Source organism: Lupinus angustifolius, chromosome LG02 (assembly GCF_001865875.1).
Source record: "Lupinus angustifolius cultivar Tanjil chromosome LG02, LupAngTanjil_v1.0, whole genome shotgun sequence".
Lineage (NCBI taxonomy): Eukaryota > Viridiplantae > Streptophyta > Magnoliopsida > Fabales > Fabaceae > Lupinus > Lupinus angustifolius.
Window position 1 is genome coordinate 5,084,414 of NC_032010.1, and position 19,009 is coordinate 5,103,422.

Below are 19,009 nucleotides of genomic sequence, written 5' to 3' on the forward strand. Positions count from 1 at the left end.
TTAACATGAAATATTTCTACTTTAATATGTTTATTAAATACTTTTAAACATGAATCAACCATATTCTTTATATGTTACACAATCATACATATATATACATATGCTACAAAATATAAATAAACATTCGTAGCACAAATCTCAATGTAGCTTCACATATATAGAAAAAAAGGGTAGGTGAGCATGTGAAGTAGACTCACTTTCTACTCTGTCTAATGAACTGTGAGGTAAATATATACAATCTTACTTATATTTCTATAAAAAAAGAAATTATTTAACTAATTTAATTTTTTTACAGGATTACTAAAGCACAATCTTATTGTTTCACAAATGTCAGGATCTAGTAAATCAAAAAGAAATGATTTTTAATGCATTTTGATCAGAAATCCCTTATAAATCGCCCGAAAACATGCCCCTCATGACATATATTAATCCTAACGTTCACTTCTCTCTCTGTCTTGAAAATTGAAATGCTATTATAACTTTTCTCTTCATTTCTTCATAGGTTCATTCTTTTCTTTGGCTCTATGGTTTTTTTCTTCTTCTTCTCATTCTCTTTGTTTGACACATACTTAGTTTTCTTATTCCTCCTACCAAAGTGTACTTCTTCATCTTCATAACAACAACAACAAAAAATTCAATGGAGTTTTTGTCTTTTGTTGTTTTGGAGATTATTAAGCTGACCCAGATCTTCAATTTGTTTGATTGTTACAAAGTATAAAGCTTTTTGGAATAATATATATTGGGTTGTTATATTTTTAAAGGTACATTTTTTTGGGGAGTGGAATCAGGAATGTTGAATTGCATAGCATGTTCTAAGCAGCTTAATAGTAATGGATCTCTTCACCAACAAGAAGATGAAGAAGCTGTGCATACACCAAGCACTAAGCATGCCATTAAGGCTCTTACTTCTCAAGTAAATTTTCTAAGCCATATACACCTTCTTTGATTTCTACCAATTTGTTAATATATAGTCAACTATTCAATTATGCAAATCTTGAAATATTTGGATGTTTGTTAATCATGTAAGTTTTTTAGAGCTAGAAGAACCCCATTATTTTGTTAACATGAGTTTGTGAATTCTACTACGAAATTTCATTTTCATGAATCATGGTATGTTTGTATGAGACTATGATACATTTTAGTGAATCCTTAATGTTTAGGGAAATGGAATGAAGTGACTCATGTTTCATTATTTGATTATGTTTTTGTGACAAAGGGGTGGTTTTTTGTGTGTATTAGATCAAGGACATGGCAGTGAAGGCTTCAGGGGCTTATAAAAATTGTAAGCCTTGTTCAGGATCTTCCAACAGTAACCGGAATAGAAACTATGCTGACTCCGATATCGGCTCGGATTCAGCGAGGTTCAATTTGGCGTACCGCAGACCAGGAAGCTCCAATTCAACCCCGAGGATGTGGGGGAAGAAAGTGGAAGCTAGACTGAAAGGGCTTTCCAGTGGGGAAGTAACACCGACATCGGTGAGTGGAAGAACTGAGTCAGTGATGTTCACAGAGGAGGATGAGCCAAAGGAATGGATTGCACAAGTGGAACCTGGTGTGCTTATTACATTTGTTTCTTTGCCTCAGGGTGGCAATGATCTGAAGAGGATAAGATTCAGGTACTACTTCTACTGCTACTATTACTACCTTTTCTCTTGTTTGCATGTTATGGAAATTCACTAGGTTCCAATTGTTAGAAGTGTAATCACATGCCTTGTCATTTGGTAGAGGCAACTAGCTTTTTAGGCAGTGTGACATGACTTTGTCCTTTGTGGTTTAAACTTTCACTTATTCTTTGATTTGGCATTAAGTTCATGTTTGTTTGAGAGTGATCACATGCTTTTCAAAGGCTGTCCAGAGTCTAGATTAGCAAAGACCTATCTTGTTTGCATTGTGCCACTTCAGGAAAAGAATCCTCTCCGGCACTGGAGAAGCAAGTTGTTGTTTTTACACCTGCATTTAATGATAAAAGTTTCATATCATTATATCTAAAGGATAAAATTGTCATATCCTTCTGTTTTTTTGATGTACTTGTCTCTCTATTACCGAAGAGGATCCTAACCGACCACTTTGGAGGACCTCAGCTTTGATCTACTGTCAGTAACTCATGCTTTAGTGGTGGTGCTAGTAGAGCATGCCAAATGCAAAAAGAACTTTTATCTACTAGCCTTGTGATTCAAATGCCTTCCCTCCTCTCATCCCACAAAAAGAAAAAAGTAAAGAGGGCAAAATTGAAAAAGAAAAATGAAAGAATAAAAAAAGGAAGCTATGCAAAGGAAAAGGTGAAGCTTGGTTTTGTGTCAAGTAATATTCATTTTTTGAAATACAAGCAAGGTTGTCAACAAAATTCCCTCTGTTCTGAATAGAAAAGAGTACTTAGATGCAAGAATTATTATAATGGGATATTAGGTAGGTCCCTCAGTTCATTAATCCTTTAGTATAAATTCTATTTTCTTCATATTGAATAATTGCATTAATTTGAAAGAGCTAATAATTCCTTCTTTGTTAGGATATGTGATTAACCTTTGTGTTTTGGTTATAACAATTCTAGCCTATTAATGATTGTACTGATCACTCTTTTACGAATTCGATCAGTCGTGAAATGTTTAATAAATGGCAAGCTCAGAGGTGGTGGGCAGAGAATTATGACAAGGTCATGGAATTGTACAATGTTCAAAGATTCAATCAAGAAGCTGTTCCCTTTCCAACCCCACCTAGATCCGAAGACGAGGTGAGCACACACCTTTTCGTATTATGATGTTAAGAACTGCATGATTAAAATTCTATCCCGGCATTCATGTTATCCTGAGTAACCAAACTCAAATTCAAACTAATACTCGAGATAATTGAGTTATAACCTCGGCTTTTAAATTGATTGTAAACTATGTAAAGATAGGCTTCCTACTTGATGGTTCATTTTTTGATATATTTTAGTTGTTGTTGAGATAACTGTCCTTTTTATTTTCAGAGTTCAAAGATTGAATCTGTGAGGGATGGTCCTGTCACTCCTCCTCTCAGCATAGAGCGTGCACCGCGCCATCTTCACTACCAAGCAATGGGGACGGGCTACTCCTCATCAGACTCACCGGATCACCACCAAACGAAACCTCAACCTTGTTATCAAACAAGCGGTTTAGCCTCAACACCTAATCTCTCCAACATTAGGGGGCAAAAGACTGAGAGATCATCAATTGATGGTTCTGCAAGGACTAGTTCATCAAGAGAGGAAGATCGATCAAGTGAGCTTTCTATCAGCAATGCTAGTGATATGGAAACTGAATGGGTCGAACAAGATGAACCAGGAGTGTACATAACTATCAGGTTACTGCCAGGTGGAGCCAGAGAACTTAGGCGTGTCCGGTTCAGGTAAGCAGAGATAATTAGTGTGGAAAAGAAATAACTGCTATTCTTGGATTCTTTCTATCTGATTACCTTGTGTTGTGTGAAAACTCGCCGATATTTTTAGACTTTTAACTGACAATACGATTTTTAATTTTGGTAATTTACGTTACATTTACCGATTTGATTTCTTGTCATTGTTTTATACAGCCGAGAAAAGTTTGGAGAAATGCATGCCAGACTATGGTGGGAAGAGAACCGTGCTAGGATACAAGAGCAGTACTTATGAGATTGTTGACCATAGCGGAGCCTTTTCACATAACTTCTTCAGCGGGCTAACAGATTTCGACTTGAAAGCTTTACAGTATTGTGCATTCTAGATTCAATTTCTTTCTTTCCTGTGGATAACAAGTGACCGCAACTTTCAGCTTTGAAGTTTAACTGCGGCCGTGGAGAAATGCAGATGAGGAAATATGAAAACTGTGAAATTTTAGTTTATAGTTTAACTTGTTAATGTCAATTGTCTTGCAGTAGAGTTGTCAAATGTTTTTCATCTTCTATGAAATTTGAAATATTTTATTTACTTTTGGTTTCTGTCAAAATGGCTAGACAGCAAATTGAAAATTCTGCACAAAACTAATCACAGATTTGCAGACATGGGAAAAGACTTGACAAAGTTGGACGAAAAAACCTAGTCACATCTTCTGTCCCAAATTTTGTACTACTCCATGTAATCTTTGTTTCTCATTGGTCAGAAAAGTAAAACATGAATTAAATATATATTAACTTTATATTTTTTGACCAATAAGAAACAATGGGTATATGGAGTTATACAAATTTTGGGACAAAAGATGACACTTCATCATCATGTTTGCCTTGATAACTTAAGACAATTAGGAATGACAATATTATAACATTAAACATTTTTAGTGATACAATTCTTGATGTGTTTGTTCACTTGCACCCTCTTTATCATAGTTCCAAGTTTCTTGTTAGCATATGGATGGAAGAACATCTATTTTATGTTTTTTCTCCTTTTCTTGGTGCATCACTCTAGCTATGAAATCTAAAACTTTTTCCTCCCAGCACTCACTTTGTGATGAAATCTACTCTTTAAACTCTTCTAATGTATTAGAAGTGATTAAAAACAACAATAACTAATTAATTTAACAATAACCAATTATTAAATAAAAATCTAAGCTAAAAAGGAGTTGACAATAACTAAATAATTTTTTAATATTAAAAATTATTAACTAACTTTTTTTACCTTTGTAAACACAATGTAGGAAGGATGGAGTAATGAAAATAATTTAAAAGTGTAAGAGAATGGGATGTTAGAAAGGAGTGAGAATGTATATTTATAAGGGAGCACATCTCTTCTTCTACTTTTTATACATTCCATCTACCACGTTCGAAAAAATTATTTAAGTTAAAATATCAATTATTAAATATTTTTCTAGTCAATTATATTTTTTAACACATGAAGTGACACAAATGAATAAGACAATAGATATGTATTTGCAAAAAGGAGGGTACACTACCACGTGCTTTTGAGATATTTTTTATCTAAAAAGTGTGATACTTTATATATGTTATTTACTGCCATGTGTACAAGAACTTTGCGTTTGCCGCTGAATATTGCATGATATTACATATTCAATTTTTTTTATATTTTATTTTTTAGAATTAGAATGTATTTGTTGTGTTCGGTGTACTTTATAATATATTATATTTTATGTGTTTATGATAATGTTTAATTTAAGATGAGATATGTGATTAATTAATGTGTTGGTGGTGGTTGATTAGGATTATATGATTTTTTTGTAAAAATTAAATAATGTTAAAGACAAAACAGGAAGTAAAAATTACACCATTAGAGAAGTTAGTTCAACACATATAGTATAGATGATTGATTGTAGAAAATGTTGGTCCTTAGTTACAATTTGATGTGCCACCATCTAACAATATAACCTACATTTTTGAAAAGAGAATAATATATCTCCTCGTATCAGGAGATAACTTATATCCTCTAGCCAGTAAAAGTGTGACATGTGTGCTATTTTGTTTATTTTTAAAAATATTTTTATAGAAAATGATAAAACATGACACATGTCATGATTTTACTGGCAGAAGGAGATAACTTATCTCCTTATATAAGTAGATATTCTATTCCCTTTTGAAAAACACACTACAATTTTATGATGTGTAGTGGCCAACCAATTCTACAAAATATGACTTAACTTGATCTCATTTTGTAAATAGTAATTTATTTAGTATTTCAAAATTTGATAAATAGTTTGTTTGTTTATTTTTAAACATCCGTTCATTTGAAAACTAAATATATGTTAATTTGTTTAGTTTAAGTTAGTTAGAAAAATTATTTTTTATAGAGTAAATTACAAAAAAAATAAAGTTAATTGTTTTATGTTATCCTTATTTTTGTTTGTTTTTTATACTATTTTTTAAAGTATTTTAAAGTATATATTTTAATATTTATCACTATATAGTTTTACTATATTCTTTTTAACTTTTAATATCATATGACAAATGCTACAAAATATTAAATAAAAAACAATATAAACCTATTAGATAAATAAATAATGCATAAATAATAAGATAAACAATCCAAGGAGAATCAAATCTAGAAAAAAGATAAAAATAATATTAAAATTTGAGGAATAAAAAACAACCCACCATAAGAAAGATGTGCCACTTTTTACGTATTTTTTCATAAATAAATAAAAACGGCTTTTATAATCTATGGATTCTGATATTTTAAGCCTTTTTAAAAAAAATAAGAGTAAATTACATTGACACCCCTGAGTTTTAGTGAAATTACATAAACCACCCATCACTTGTGTCCCATAGTTTTTATACTTTCATTACACTAGCCACTGATGCATAAGAAATAAGTGTAATCTTTTAAACAAAAAATGTGATAAATGCAATTAAGTTAAACAAAACATGATATATTGTGTAGACAAGTCTAAATAATATACAAATCAATGTATCTTTATTATTTTTTGTTACAAAATTTACAAAATGCATCAACAATTCTAAAGAAATATTATTTAAAATGCTCTTATATAATATAGTGTAACGAACCAAAAAATAATAAAGAAATATTGACTCATATATTATTTAAACTTGTCTCCACAATATATCATGTTTTGTTTAACTTAATTGCGTTTATCACATTTTTTGTTTAAAATATTATACTTATTTGTTATACAGGTCAGTGTGCAATGAAAGTATAAAAATTAGGGGGAGATTTATGTATGTGTAAAAAAGTAAAGGATAGTTTATGTAATTTGATTAAAATTCAATGGATGTTAGTGTAATTTACTCTAAGTAAAAACTATTAACTTTTATCTATATCAAATAAAATTAAATTGATACTTAATCTTAAAATAATCTGATTCTTAAATATTTTTAAAATCCAACCGTTTTCAAAACCCTCACTCTTTCTTTCCTTGTGCCCACGAAGCGGGTTTCTCTGTTCCAACGTCGGTTCAATTCCGAAGAACAACCATAAAAACCCTAACAATTTTGAAATCTTCAAGTTTCGTTTTTGACTTCTTTATTCCTCTATTCATACCTCATTATCTTCTGGGTTGTGTTTAATTTTGAGTGCAATGGTATCTGGTAGTGGTTCAAGAATGGAAGGTGTGAGTGGCACACATATACTCTCTGCCAGAGTCCGCAAAACCATTCAATCAATCAAGGAAATCGTGGGTAATCATTCTGATGCTGATATCTATGTTGCCCTCAAGGAAACTAACATGGATCCTAATGAAACCACTCAGAAATTGCTTAACCAAGGTCCGTGTGATTGAAAAAAAACTAATTTTTTATTGTGGTTTGTGTTTTTATTGTTTATTCGTTGATTTTCGATAAATGGGGTTCCTTTGTGGGGTTTTGGATTAGTGGAAAGTGTTTCATATAGCTGTTATGTTGGTGAAAATCATACAAGGGCTACAACAATTTGATTTTTTTATAAATATTATCATGTATCAAGAGTTTGTAGTGATTTTAATGAGTTTGATTTTTGTTGTGTTTATGATTGTTTTTGGTTGTGCATTCTTTATTTTTGGGTGGTAGCTGAAATTGGAAATGCAGCATTGACTTTGTTGCACCTGTTGTAATTTTGAGCTGATCAGTACCAACCAATTTGTGAATTCATCATCAAAGTGAAGTTTTAGGGCAATGATTATCCCATGCCCTTAACATGTTTCCCTTGCTTTTTTGGTTTCTTGTTTGGGGAAAGTAGAGGAAAAACATATGATTAAAAATATATAATTATAACCAATATGAGATTGAATGTTGGGTGGTAAAATGTAAACAAGAGAATAAACTTCATGTAGCAAAGATGATAATGTTGTGCCAAATGAGTGAACACACTAGACAATATAAGACTAAAAATGGATGTATTAGAGAGAAAATTGGAGTACCTCTTATTGTGTAAAAAAGAGGTAGAATCGCTTACTGAGTGAGAAAAGATTTGGTTGTTGTTGAAGGGTTAGGTGCAGTCGTAAACGAGCTGTTCACTGAGTTCAACCCCTGGAGAATGCAATTGTTCGGAGAGGCTCCTAGTTGCTACATTTACTGAGGGATAATCTATCAATACTATATTTCATCTCACTTCTATGGTTCTACCTATTCCACTGCCTCCACACCTCTATTGGTGCAACTTTAGTTCCACCTGTTTGCTATGTCATGTCTGTGCCCTGTTTACGTTATGAGGACTGAGGAGTCAGGAAGACTAACAATAATAGTTGATATGAATGAAATTTTCAGAGTGACAAAAGCACTGAGGAAGGGTGATATTAGATTACTTTTAGACTTGTTTATACATTGAATCCATGATATTAGTAACAATAATATTTGTATTGAAATATAATATGTATCTTCTGATATATCTCTTATCAACATTCTAGTTTTTCGTGGTTGTTGGGTATTGCCAATGGTTTAGGGGATGAGTGTTTAACTTGAGATTATATGGTTTAATGTAAACATTTTAAATATAATATATATCATTGATGTGCTGCAATAGTTATTGCACGGATGTGAGTGCCATTGGTTTGGAGTGCAATAGTTAGGTGGGCTATATTGTGATCTGTATCTGAGTCTTATTGTCCTGAACCATGTGTATGATTTGCAATTGATATGTACATTTTGTCATATTGCTTGCCCTATTCTACCTTGTTTTGACCATGTCCCAAATTATTTGAAAGAAAAGCTAAAGAATGAAAAGATATAAGTTCCTAATATCCGTTGTCATTTTGTTATTTAGATCCATTCCATGAGGTGAAGAGAAGGAGAGACCGAAAGAAGGAGGTATCATCCCTTGATGCTTTTCTTGATGTCTTATTAAATCTGTGGATACATTATGGAATAGTGATATTTTTTTATTAGTAACTTATTGAAAAGTATCTGTCATTGCAGCCTCAGCTTCAGAATGTTGAGAACAAGAGTTCAGCTGTGCAGCCTGAGCCACAAAGGCATTCTGGGAATGTTGGTCAAGGAATGAAATTTCATGCCCATTCTGAACGTAATGTTCGAAGAGCAAACTACTCTAGAAATACTTTGCCTGGTAATATGCTTGTTTTGTGTGTTTTAAGTGCGATGCCCTGATTAGCATCTTTTCAGAATGAAGGGGAAATCTATTTTTTTTGTAAACTATTTTGAAAGAATTTTGTCTCCTTATAATTTTGTGAATAGTTTTTTTCATCATTGATATAAATTTGATATATGGTAGGTTGATAGGTTTTAATAGTTACAAGCATATCATGGTTGAAGACAGTGCATTTAAATTTGTTATACGTTTTGCATTTTTGTTTCACTTGGTACCTAACTTGAGACATACCCTGTACTTCAGACTCCATGTTTTTTTCTGCTGCTTTCTCTTTTATCATTCTGTCTCCTTGGTTGGGAGGGGGAGAGGAGTGTTTATTATTATTATTATTTTTTTCCTTTTGTAAATCTGAATGAGTAGGGATATCTTAGTTATCCATCACGTTTTATCAGAGAAAAGATTTGTTATCCATCACAAAACTAATACTTACTGGAGATAATTATTTGTGGTTTCTCTTTAGCAAATCTTCATACTATATGTTTTCAAAATCCAAATAACTAAATGGATCACTTTTTTCTTGTATGGTTGTTAGCTTTATTATATGAGCTGATCTTTCAACTCTTGTCAACTGTTACTGTTCAGGCAATGGTAGAGAGTTTCGTGTTGTTAGAGACGACAGAGTAAATCATATATATAAAGAAGTAAAGCCTCCTACACTGCAATGCTCCACACCCGCCAATGAGCAGTCAAATGCAAACACATCTGAAAAGGGGTATGTTTGTATTTTGAATTTATCCTAATTTAGCAGTTTTGGTTGAGTGCTTTTTGCATACCTAGTGTCAATGGTTGTCTATATGCATATCCCTTGTAGCCATTGTAGTCAAAATCGAGATTCTACTTAGGATCGGGAGGGGGGCCAAAGATCGTAAATGTAGGATCGTAACACGACTCGTAAGATCCTACTTACTAATAGAGATGTATGCAAATAAATTCATATATATATATAAAGTAGTAGAAGTAAATCTAAATCCAAACACATTATAAAAACATAATTCCAAATCCAAATACATTATAAAAACGTAAGTCTTAATATAACTAAATCTAATTTAACAAATCATTCACATCAAATTGTCTGTAATCATCTTCCAAAGGGGCTTCATCTTCATTTTCTTCAACATGGTGTATATCTTCCCCAATATCTTCTCCAAGGATTTCTCGCATCAAATCATCACCATCACCTTCTAGGCCATCCAAATGCTCTTCATTATCATTATTTTGCTCCACAATCCATTCATCATCAGATGGAATGTCATCAATAGTCAGCTCGACACCCTTCCTAGCTTGTTTTTTTTTTGACAATTTTGAGTTTGTCATAATAAAAACAACATCATTCATTGTTTTTTGCATTAATTTATTTCTTTTTTTGGTGTGAACCTAAACAAATAAAAAACAGTGTGTATATAATATATATATATATATATATATATAATATATTACCTAAACTATATATATAATATATATATATCACTATACAAAAAATAATAGTAAGTAGACACTAGACAGTATAACAATAAACATAGAATAAACACACTACAAAAAATAACATAAAACAAATATATAAATAGTATATTTAAATAAAAAACAGTGTGTATATAATATATATATATAAATAATTATATTACCTAAAGTCTAAACTAAACTAAACTAACATATAATAATAATAACATAAACATTGATACAAACAATGTTAGCACTTAGCAGAAGAGAAAAACAAGCAGAAAAAGAAAACAGAAGAGAGAGAAACGAAAGTGAGAAGAAGAGAAAGAAAGAGAAAGGAAGAGGGCTTTCTAAGAAGAAGAAGAAGATATTACCTTCACTGTCACTGTAAGGTTTCTAATATTTTGTAATACTTCCCCACTGTACGTTTTCGTTTTCTAATACTTCCCCACTTCTACCTTCAAGTCTGAAAGGATTTTTTAACTTAGGAAATTAGGGTTTTTTTACAAACCGGGTCAAGAAACGGGTTGAGGCCCAAAATTTTGAAACTCCGCACCTAGGAACGGTGGAAGCGCCGATTCCACCGATTCCACGATCTTGCACGACGATTTCACGATTTCACCTTCGCCGGAACACGTTACTGGGATCGAGCACGGTTGCGCCGCCGGAACACGTAAAAACGTCCGATCTCACGTGCCGGCACGCGATTTTAACTACCATGCTTGTAGCCTCATAGAGTTAGGTTCTGTTGTTCAAGGAAGGAGAGTGTTGCGTTAGAGCAGAGGTGGAAGAAATGTATGTGTACCTGAGTTATGAATATTTTCTAATAGAAGAAGATTACTTAAATAAGAGATGGGATATAAATTATGTAAAACCTGGATCGTGATAAGAGAATAATGTATCTCCTCATATCAGGAGATAACTTATCTCCTCTAGCCAGTAAAAATGTGACATGTGTGTTATTTTGTTTATTTTTAAAAATATTTTTATAGAAAATGATGAAACATGACACATGTCATGATTTCATTGGCGGGAGGAGATAACTGATCTCCTTATACCAGGAGATACTCCATTCCCTTGTGATAAATGCAAACAAAAAATCTTTTATATCATGCAAGTTATGATGCTGGGATAGAAAGGTTAGAATTTATGTAGACAAGAGTTGGAAGTTTATCAGAGTATCAGACGATGGGAGGTAAACACACCACAGTAGGATAATAATAGATCAAATTCAGAATTATAATTTGTGCATCTTCCTTTCACTTGTACAATTGATGATCGTTGTCAGCTATAAAGGTGGTGATGCAGAACATTAGAAGGTTTAGGTTATAGAAGGCTGCAATTAGGGTTCTTGCATATTGGTTCATCAATGCGGAAAATAGATGGATTGACTGTTCATTGAATGTATATGTGGGTAAAGGTGATTTGGAAGCTCTGGAAAAGGGTGGTTAGGGTTGGATTGGTGACTATTTTTGGGTGCTGTAAAGTGTAAACAGTACCTCCAAAATTAGAATTTGTAGTTTCTAGGTCAAATTGAAAGAAACGGGGCAGCCTAATGCACGCGGCCCTCACCTAATGGAGTCAAATTCAAGGAAGAATCAACTAGTTTGACGCAGTGAATTTTTTTATGGTTCATTTATCTGTCAAAGAAATCTGATTTGGAAAGTAAATATGGTAGAAGAGGTGAAGTAAATAAACCTAGGTGTTATGTCTATGGACCCTAAGCCGTTACACTATTTGTTTCATTGCATTACACATTCAAGAAGGTGGAAATAACGTTGTTATTAGTTTTTTATAAGAATTTTCAAATCCTATATGGATTCAGACTCTACTCCTGTAAGTCATGATGAAAACTTGGAAATTTAAACAAAACTCAAGGTCAGGAGTTCCGAGAATTTCTGCAGTTATTTATAGGATGGAATAATTTTTTTACAGAAAAAGGATGGATTTTCTAATCTTAGTAAGCCTAAAACTAGTAAGGTGTCTGGAATATGTAAACTAGCACCAGAATCAGAACTAAACTGAAATGTCAATATGATTTTGATCTTCTTGATTATGCTTTCTTGATGCTAGCACATCCTCAATGAAGTAGAAATCTGACCAACGGTTCTGTAGTAGCTTATTTTGTAATCATTGGTGGCACTGGATTGAAGCATGAATGCAAAAAGGGTCAGGTACCGACACTCAGATTAATCTAGAGACAACTCTGTATCCACCATGTTGAAACTCTGGATCCACTTGGGAACAAGTAAAATCTTAAGAATAATGACACTTGGTAAAAATTTGGAATTTGGAGATGAATGATATATATAACTAGTGAGGAATACGACTCTGTTCCAATTGTTACAAAATTTTACTGAAGTCTGGAAGGTTTGCGTGATAGTAGATAGCAGCGGGAATTTAAGTGACCTGGCATTGGTGTTACCCCTTGTCAATTTTAACAAGCAAATGGTCTTTGAAGCGATACTTAGAATATATTTTTTCTAAAACAAAGGAAGTATATGTCAGTGATAACTGTTTCAATTTATTTTTACTGTGTCATTGAGTTTTGAATATAATTCATGCATTATCTTTATTACAGCTCATCAACAGCTGCAACCAATCAAAAGCCATCTGGTGCTAGAAATTCATCTCAAGTTCTAAATAATCCTTCTGATTCACATGCTAGATACTCTAAAGATGCTGTTTCAAATGTCAGTGACAAAAGATCTGCATCCGAGGGGAAGCAAGGTATGATTTTGGATGCAGCAGCTAGGGTGCAGTCAATTAAGCCTAACAGCTCCCAACAAAATTCTACAACGGTGGCTTCAACCAGTTCTGCTGTTGGGGTGTATTCCTCTTCAACAGATCCGGTTCATGTGCCCTCTCCTGATTCCAGAGCATCTGGTGTTGTTGGGGCCATTAGGTTGGAAATTGGTGTTGTTGGTGTTCGGCGACAGTCTTCAGATAACGACAAAGTGAAACAATCATCTCTTCCCAGCAATTCTTATACTAGCTCTCTTATTGGAAAAGCTGGTACACTTGAAAATTCATTTCAACCTGGTGGTGCCCCCTCAATGACTGAACAATTTAGTCAGACTAATGTAAATGAACCTTCATTCCCGAGCAAGACCGTTAGCAGGCCGTCCATGAACAACCAATATAATAGTAGACCTCATCAACACGTGGGGCATCAGAGAGGTATAAAATGGCATTATGAAATTATGGTTTTGTTTTTTAGATATGGTTTTAACTTAATTGTCAGGAGTAATGAGATGTTTTATTTTTTGGGTAGATTTCCTTTATATCATTAGCCTTTCATTCATGTCTAAATTTTGATGACTTGTGATGAAGTTTCTCAGCATAAAGAGTGGAGACCTAAATCAAGCAAGAAGTCGAGCAATAACAATCCTGGAGTGATTAGAACACCTAAAAAAGCTGCTTCATCTACAGCAAAAAATTCTAAAGATACAGAATCAAATACAGCGGAGCTTCAAGATAAGATTTCCCAAGTTAATATATATGAGAACCAAAATGTAATTATTGCACAGCATATTCGTGTTCCAGAGACTGATCGCTGTCGGCTGACATTTGGTACCATTGGGGCAGAACTTGACTCTTTGAGGCATCAATCTGAATATCAATTAACAGGAGCTGCTGAAAAATCAAATGAGGAATCTACCACAAGGTTGGCATTCATGTCCCCATTGATGGTTCTCTTAGTTTCTTTGAAGTTTGTTATTATTTCGGAAATCATAGTTTCATGTAGGTGAGAAAAATATTTCTGACATACTTCATTTTCTTATGCTCATATACAGTTAATAGGAGCCTGGTTATCCATTCAAAAAATATAAACAAAACATGATTAACAGTACACTGTTTCCTTAACCTAGTTCTAATATTTTATACATAATGTCAGCTTGACTGCACCTGCTCCAGAGCTGTCCACTGATGATGTTTCTGGGAGCAACCAGGTGGACTTGCAGGATGATAATGTTAGAAGTACCGGGCCGATCTCTCCAGCATCTGACGTTCCTGCTGAGCAACAATTGCCTGCTAACAAAGACTCCTCAAGTCCGCAGAATCTTGACAATTATGCCAATATCGGATTAGTGCGTCATAATATTTCGTCATATGCACCTTCAGAGTCACATCAGCAAGATTCTCGTGATATGCCGGGCTTCTCGGTGAGTCATTGCTTTAATTCTATCATACAAAACAAATATGTTTATCATTGAAATTCCCCATAAGGTCTATGCAGAGAGTGTCTCCAGAGTTCTTGCTTCCTAACTCATTTTTTTGGATGAGTGCAGGGTTTGAGCTCCCATGCAGCCAATAATATTGCCGTATCCGCAATGCCCATGGTGCTGCAACAACAACCTCCTGTTGAACAAATGTACCCGCAAGTTCATGTTTCACATTATGCTAACGTCATGCCGTATCGTCAATTTCTGTCTCCAGTTTTTGTTCCACCAATGGGCATGCCTGGATATTCAAGTAATCATCCCTATGCTCACCCAACAAACGGCGGCAGTTACGTGTTGATGCCTGGAGGTGGCTCACATCTTAATGCCAACAGCCTTAAATATGGAGTTCAGCAGTTCAAGCCTGTCCCTGCTGGAAATCCTACAGGGTTTGGAAATTATGCTAATCCAACTGGATATACCATGATATCTCCGGGCGTGGTTGGTGGTGCAACAGCTTTAGAAGATTCATCTCGAGTCAAGTACAAAGATAATCTTTATGTTCCCAATCCTCAGGTAATGTGCTAGTATAACCCAATCAACCCACTATTGTCCTCCTATTTGTTGTAGCTATTGTTTTTACTCTCATTTTTATAGCTAGAAAGGTGATAGGATATAACCTAATGAATCATTTAAATCATTCTTGCACCAAACATTAGAGCCCAATTGACCTCATGAGACTCATGTTTGATTCTCTTTCTCGCCTCGTCCATATTCAAATTTAGATCATATTTTCACAGAGACATATTTCCTGCTTTATGAATATTTTAATCTTGACTATAACAAACAACAATAGCTAAGCCTTTATCCCACTATTTGGGGCCAAGCTATATGGATCGAACGGCGCCATAATGATCTTTAATCTTGACTATAACACATCATATATTTTTAGAAATATGGATTTGATACTCTTTCTTTTTCCGTATTCAATTTGCTTGGTAATTATGTCATGTTGACTAAAGCTTCATTCTCATGTCATAAATATGAGTTCATCTGTGTGGATTATATTACCAATAAGATCATTTGCTTATTTCAATCTACCTTTTCCTTCCTTGATTGCTTTTTAAAGACTACGATTTAGTTTGTGATTTTTTTCCCTTTCACAGGCTGAGACATCAGAAATCTGGTTACAGAATCCAAGGGAGATTCCGAGCATGCAATCCACTCCATACTATAACATGCAAGGGCATGCAGCTCATGCCGCTTACATGCCGACACACAATGCTGCTGCTCAATCTTCTCACATGCAGTTTGCCGGTATGTATCATGCTCCCCCACATCCAGCTGCTATTCATGGCCCCCACCATTTAGGCCCGGCTATGGGAAATAATGTTGGAGTCGGGGTGGCTGCAGCTGCTCCTGGAGCACCGCTTGGCGCATATCAGCAACCCCAAATGGGTCACCTCAATTGGACAACAAATTTCTGAAGGTGAAATAAGAGAAAGTCAATCTCTAACCCCCTTGTATACAAGGGACTGAAGTAGATATATAGAAAAATGTTTTCATTGTTAAATAAATAACTTGTACAAGTGTTTATTTTCCCTAATGCATTTGAGGTATTTAATTTTCAATCTCATACCTCAGTTTTTCCTGAAACCCTTCTTTCCCGAAAATATACTACTAATGCTACAAATTCAACTATACAAGCCCTCACATGTAATCTAGTAAAACATACCTATATTGTCATTCAGTAAAGAATTAATTTTATTTATCAGATACTAAAGTGAGTCCCAATCCTCAGGTAATGTGCTAGTATAACCCAATCAACCCACTATTGTCCTCCTATTTGTTGTAGCTATTGTTTTTACTCTCATTTTTATAGCTAGAAAGGTGATAGGATATAACCTAATGAATCATTTAAATCATTCTTGCACCAAACATTAGAGCCCAATTGACCTCATGAGACTCATGTTTGATTCTCTTTCTCGCCTCGTCCATATTCAAATTTAGATCATATTTTCACAGAGACATATTTCCTGCTTTATGAATATTTTAATCTTGACTATAACAAACAACAATAGCTAAGCCTTTATCCCACTATTTGGGGCCAAGCTATATGGATCGAACGGCGCCATAATGATCTTTAATCTTGACTATAACACATCATATATTTTTAGAAATATGGATTTGATACTCTTTCTTTTTCCGTATTCAATTTGCTTGGTAATTATGTCATGTTGACTAAAGCTTCATTCTCATGTCATAAATATGAGTTCATCTGTGTGGATTATATTACCAATAAGATCATTTGCTTATTTCAATCTACCTTTTCCTTCCTTGATTGCTTTTTAAAGACTACGATTTAGTTTGTGATTTTTTTCCCTTTCACAGGCTGAGACATCAGAAATCTGGTTACAGAATCCAAGGGAGATTCCGAGCATGCAATCCACTCCATACTATAACATGCAAGGGCATGCAGCTCATGCCGCTTACATGCCGACACACAATGCTGCTGCTCAATCTTCTCACATGCAGTTTGCCGGTATGTATCATGCTCCCCCACATCCAGCTGCTATTCATGGCCCCCACCATTTAGGCCCGGCTATGGGAAATAATGTTGGAGTCGGGGTGGCTGCAGCTGCTCCTGGAGCACCGCTTGGCGCATATCAGCAACCCCAAATGGGTCACCTCAATTGGACAACAAATTTCTGAAGGTGAAATAAGAGAAAGTCAATCTCTAACCCCCTTGTATACAAGGGACTGAAGTAGATATATAGAAAAATGTTTTCATTGTTAAATAAATAACTTGTACAAGTGTTTATTTTCCCTAATGCATTTGAGGTATTTAATTTTCAATCTCATACCTCAGTTTTTCCTGAAACCCTTCTTTCCCGAAAATATACTACTAATGCTACAAATTCAACTATACAAGCCCTCACATGTAATCTAGTAAAACATACCTATATTGTCATTCAGTAAAGAATTAATTTTATTTATCAGATACTAAAGTGAGAGTGATAACTACACTATCATGTAGAGAAGGGGCTAAGCTTCTCTACATCACTGAAGAGTCCAATCCTGAATCAAGGTTATTACTTGTGGTAGGTGAAATATTCTTTCCACATATCCCGGTTATGACCATCTAAATTTATAGTCAAGTAAAAATTAGAGTGGTTCTAAAAATATTAAATATAAACAAATTATATATTTTAAATATTTTTTATGATTAATTTGTTGAGATGTTTTAAGTGTCCATCAAAGATTGACCTCTTGATTTTTTAGGATATAGTAAGGTTTTATGTAATTAGAATAATGTTTTGTTCTTAGACATTTATAAAGATTAAAGTGAATATTTACTCAAATTTGTAAGTTATTGTTATCTTGGGATTGCTGTAGCCTTTTCATTTTGTCCAAAATATAAATCCTAGGGTCACCTTACCCTAACCTTTTTTATAGGGACAACTTTTCTTTATAGGGTTTAAAGAATCTCTTGTATCCCAAGGGAAGGACCAGCGCACGTTCAGATAATGACCTGAAACATTTTGTAATGTACCAATTTTCCAACTCATTCTTTCAAGGTCCTAGCTAGGGTTGGCTCTACTCTTCTTAAAACAAACTCATTTTCTTTTTTATCTCACGTTGATGTTTTAATTTTATGGTTTTCATGGGCGATGAAATTAATACAATCACATTTTCAATGATTTCTATTAGACACTTCAAGTTAGGCAAAAATAACAACATGCTAATTAATTTGAGCACTTGTTAACATAAAAAATATGGATTCTAAACGAATAATGAGTAAGGATCATATTACAAAAAAACAATGGAAAACATAATATGGTAAGACAATTTTATCCTTTAATATATAATGGAATAACACTTTTGCTATTAAAATTATAAATAAAATCAAGTATTTGTCTCTCCATTAATGAAGAAAAATAGAGAAAATCCTTGTTCATATCAAGTGTATTACTATATATATATATGCTAAATTTTGTGTTATTTTCTCTCTACCTTTTATATTTTTTTTAATTTTCTTACATTTGTTTAGCTACATGTCTCATTGACGAAAGATACTCATGTATGAGTTGGGAATATTGAGCCCGGTTCTTTCTTAACATAAAGCAGACTTCTACATTTTCTCATACAACAAAGATAGAATTTAATAGATATTTAAATTAAATATAAAATTGATATCGTCCCTATTCTTTATTCGAAATGAGTTAAGATTACATTCAGGAATATGAGGTAAACAATTTGTTTGGTGATTTTTAAAATTTATTTTATTAAAATATAATTAAAATTGGAATTAATAAAAATATGTTACACCACGTGTCAACATATTCATCCAGTAATGGATCTTCGATTAGTAAAGAGGGTATCTACTTAATGAAAATGAATTAGGATTATCCTCCAATACTGAATATGAGAATTCTTT

The 19,009-nt window shown here is 33.6% G+C and overlaps 3 protein-coding genes across 3 annotated transcripts; all 3 read left to right on the forward strand.

Moving 5' to 3' along the window:
• Window positions 405-3,918, forward strand: LOC109334046 (protein Brevis radix-like 2). The gene is made up of 6 exons (XM_019569624.1): window positions 405-502; window positions 762-913; window positions 1,240-1,616; window positions 2,593-2,728; window positions 2,966-3,363; window positions 3,547-3,918. The coding sequence occupies exons 2-6, from the start codon at window positions 791-793 to the stop codon at window positions 3,623-3,625; spliced, it is 1,113 nt and encodes a 370-aa protein (XP_019425169.1). The 5' UTR covers window positions 405-502; window positions 762-790; the 3' UTR covers window positions 3,626-3,918.
• LOC109334057 (GBF-interacting protein 1-like) lies at window positions 6,788-16,257 on the forward strand. Its single transcript, XM_019569636.1, has 9 exons — window positions 6,788-7,158; window positions 8,630-8,673; window positions 8,782-8,929; window positions 9,554-9,683; window positions 12,990-13,588; window positions 13,742-14,075; window positions 14,307-14,574; window positions 14,701-15,147; window positions 15,738-16,257. The coding sequence occupies exons 1-9, from the start codon at window positions 6,972-6,974 to the stop codon at window positions 16,056-16,058; spliced, it is 2,478 nt and encodes an 825-aa protein (XP_019425181.1). The 5' UTR covers window positions 6,788-6,971; the 3' UTR covers window positions 16,059-16,257.
• LOC109326224 lies at window positions 16,177-17,500 on the forward strand. Its single transcript, XM_019558926.1, has 3 exons — window positions 16,177-16,187; window positions 16,360-16,372; window positions 16,963-17,500. Exons 1-3 carry the CDS (start codon window positions 16,177-16,179, stop codon window positions 17,281-17,283), a joined length of 345 nt encoding a protein of 114 aa, XP_019414471.1. The 3' UTR covers window positions 17,284-17,500.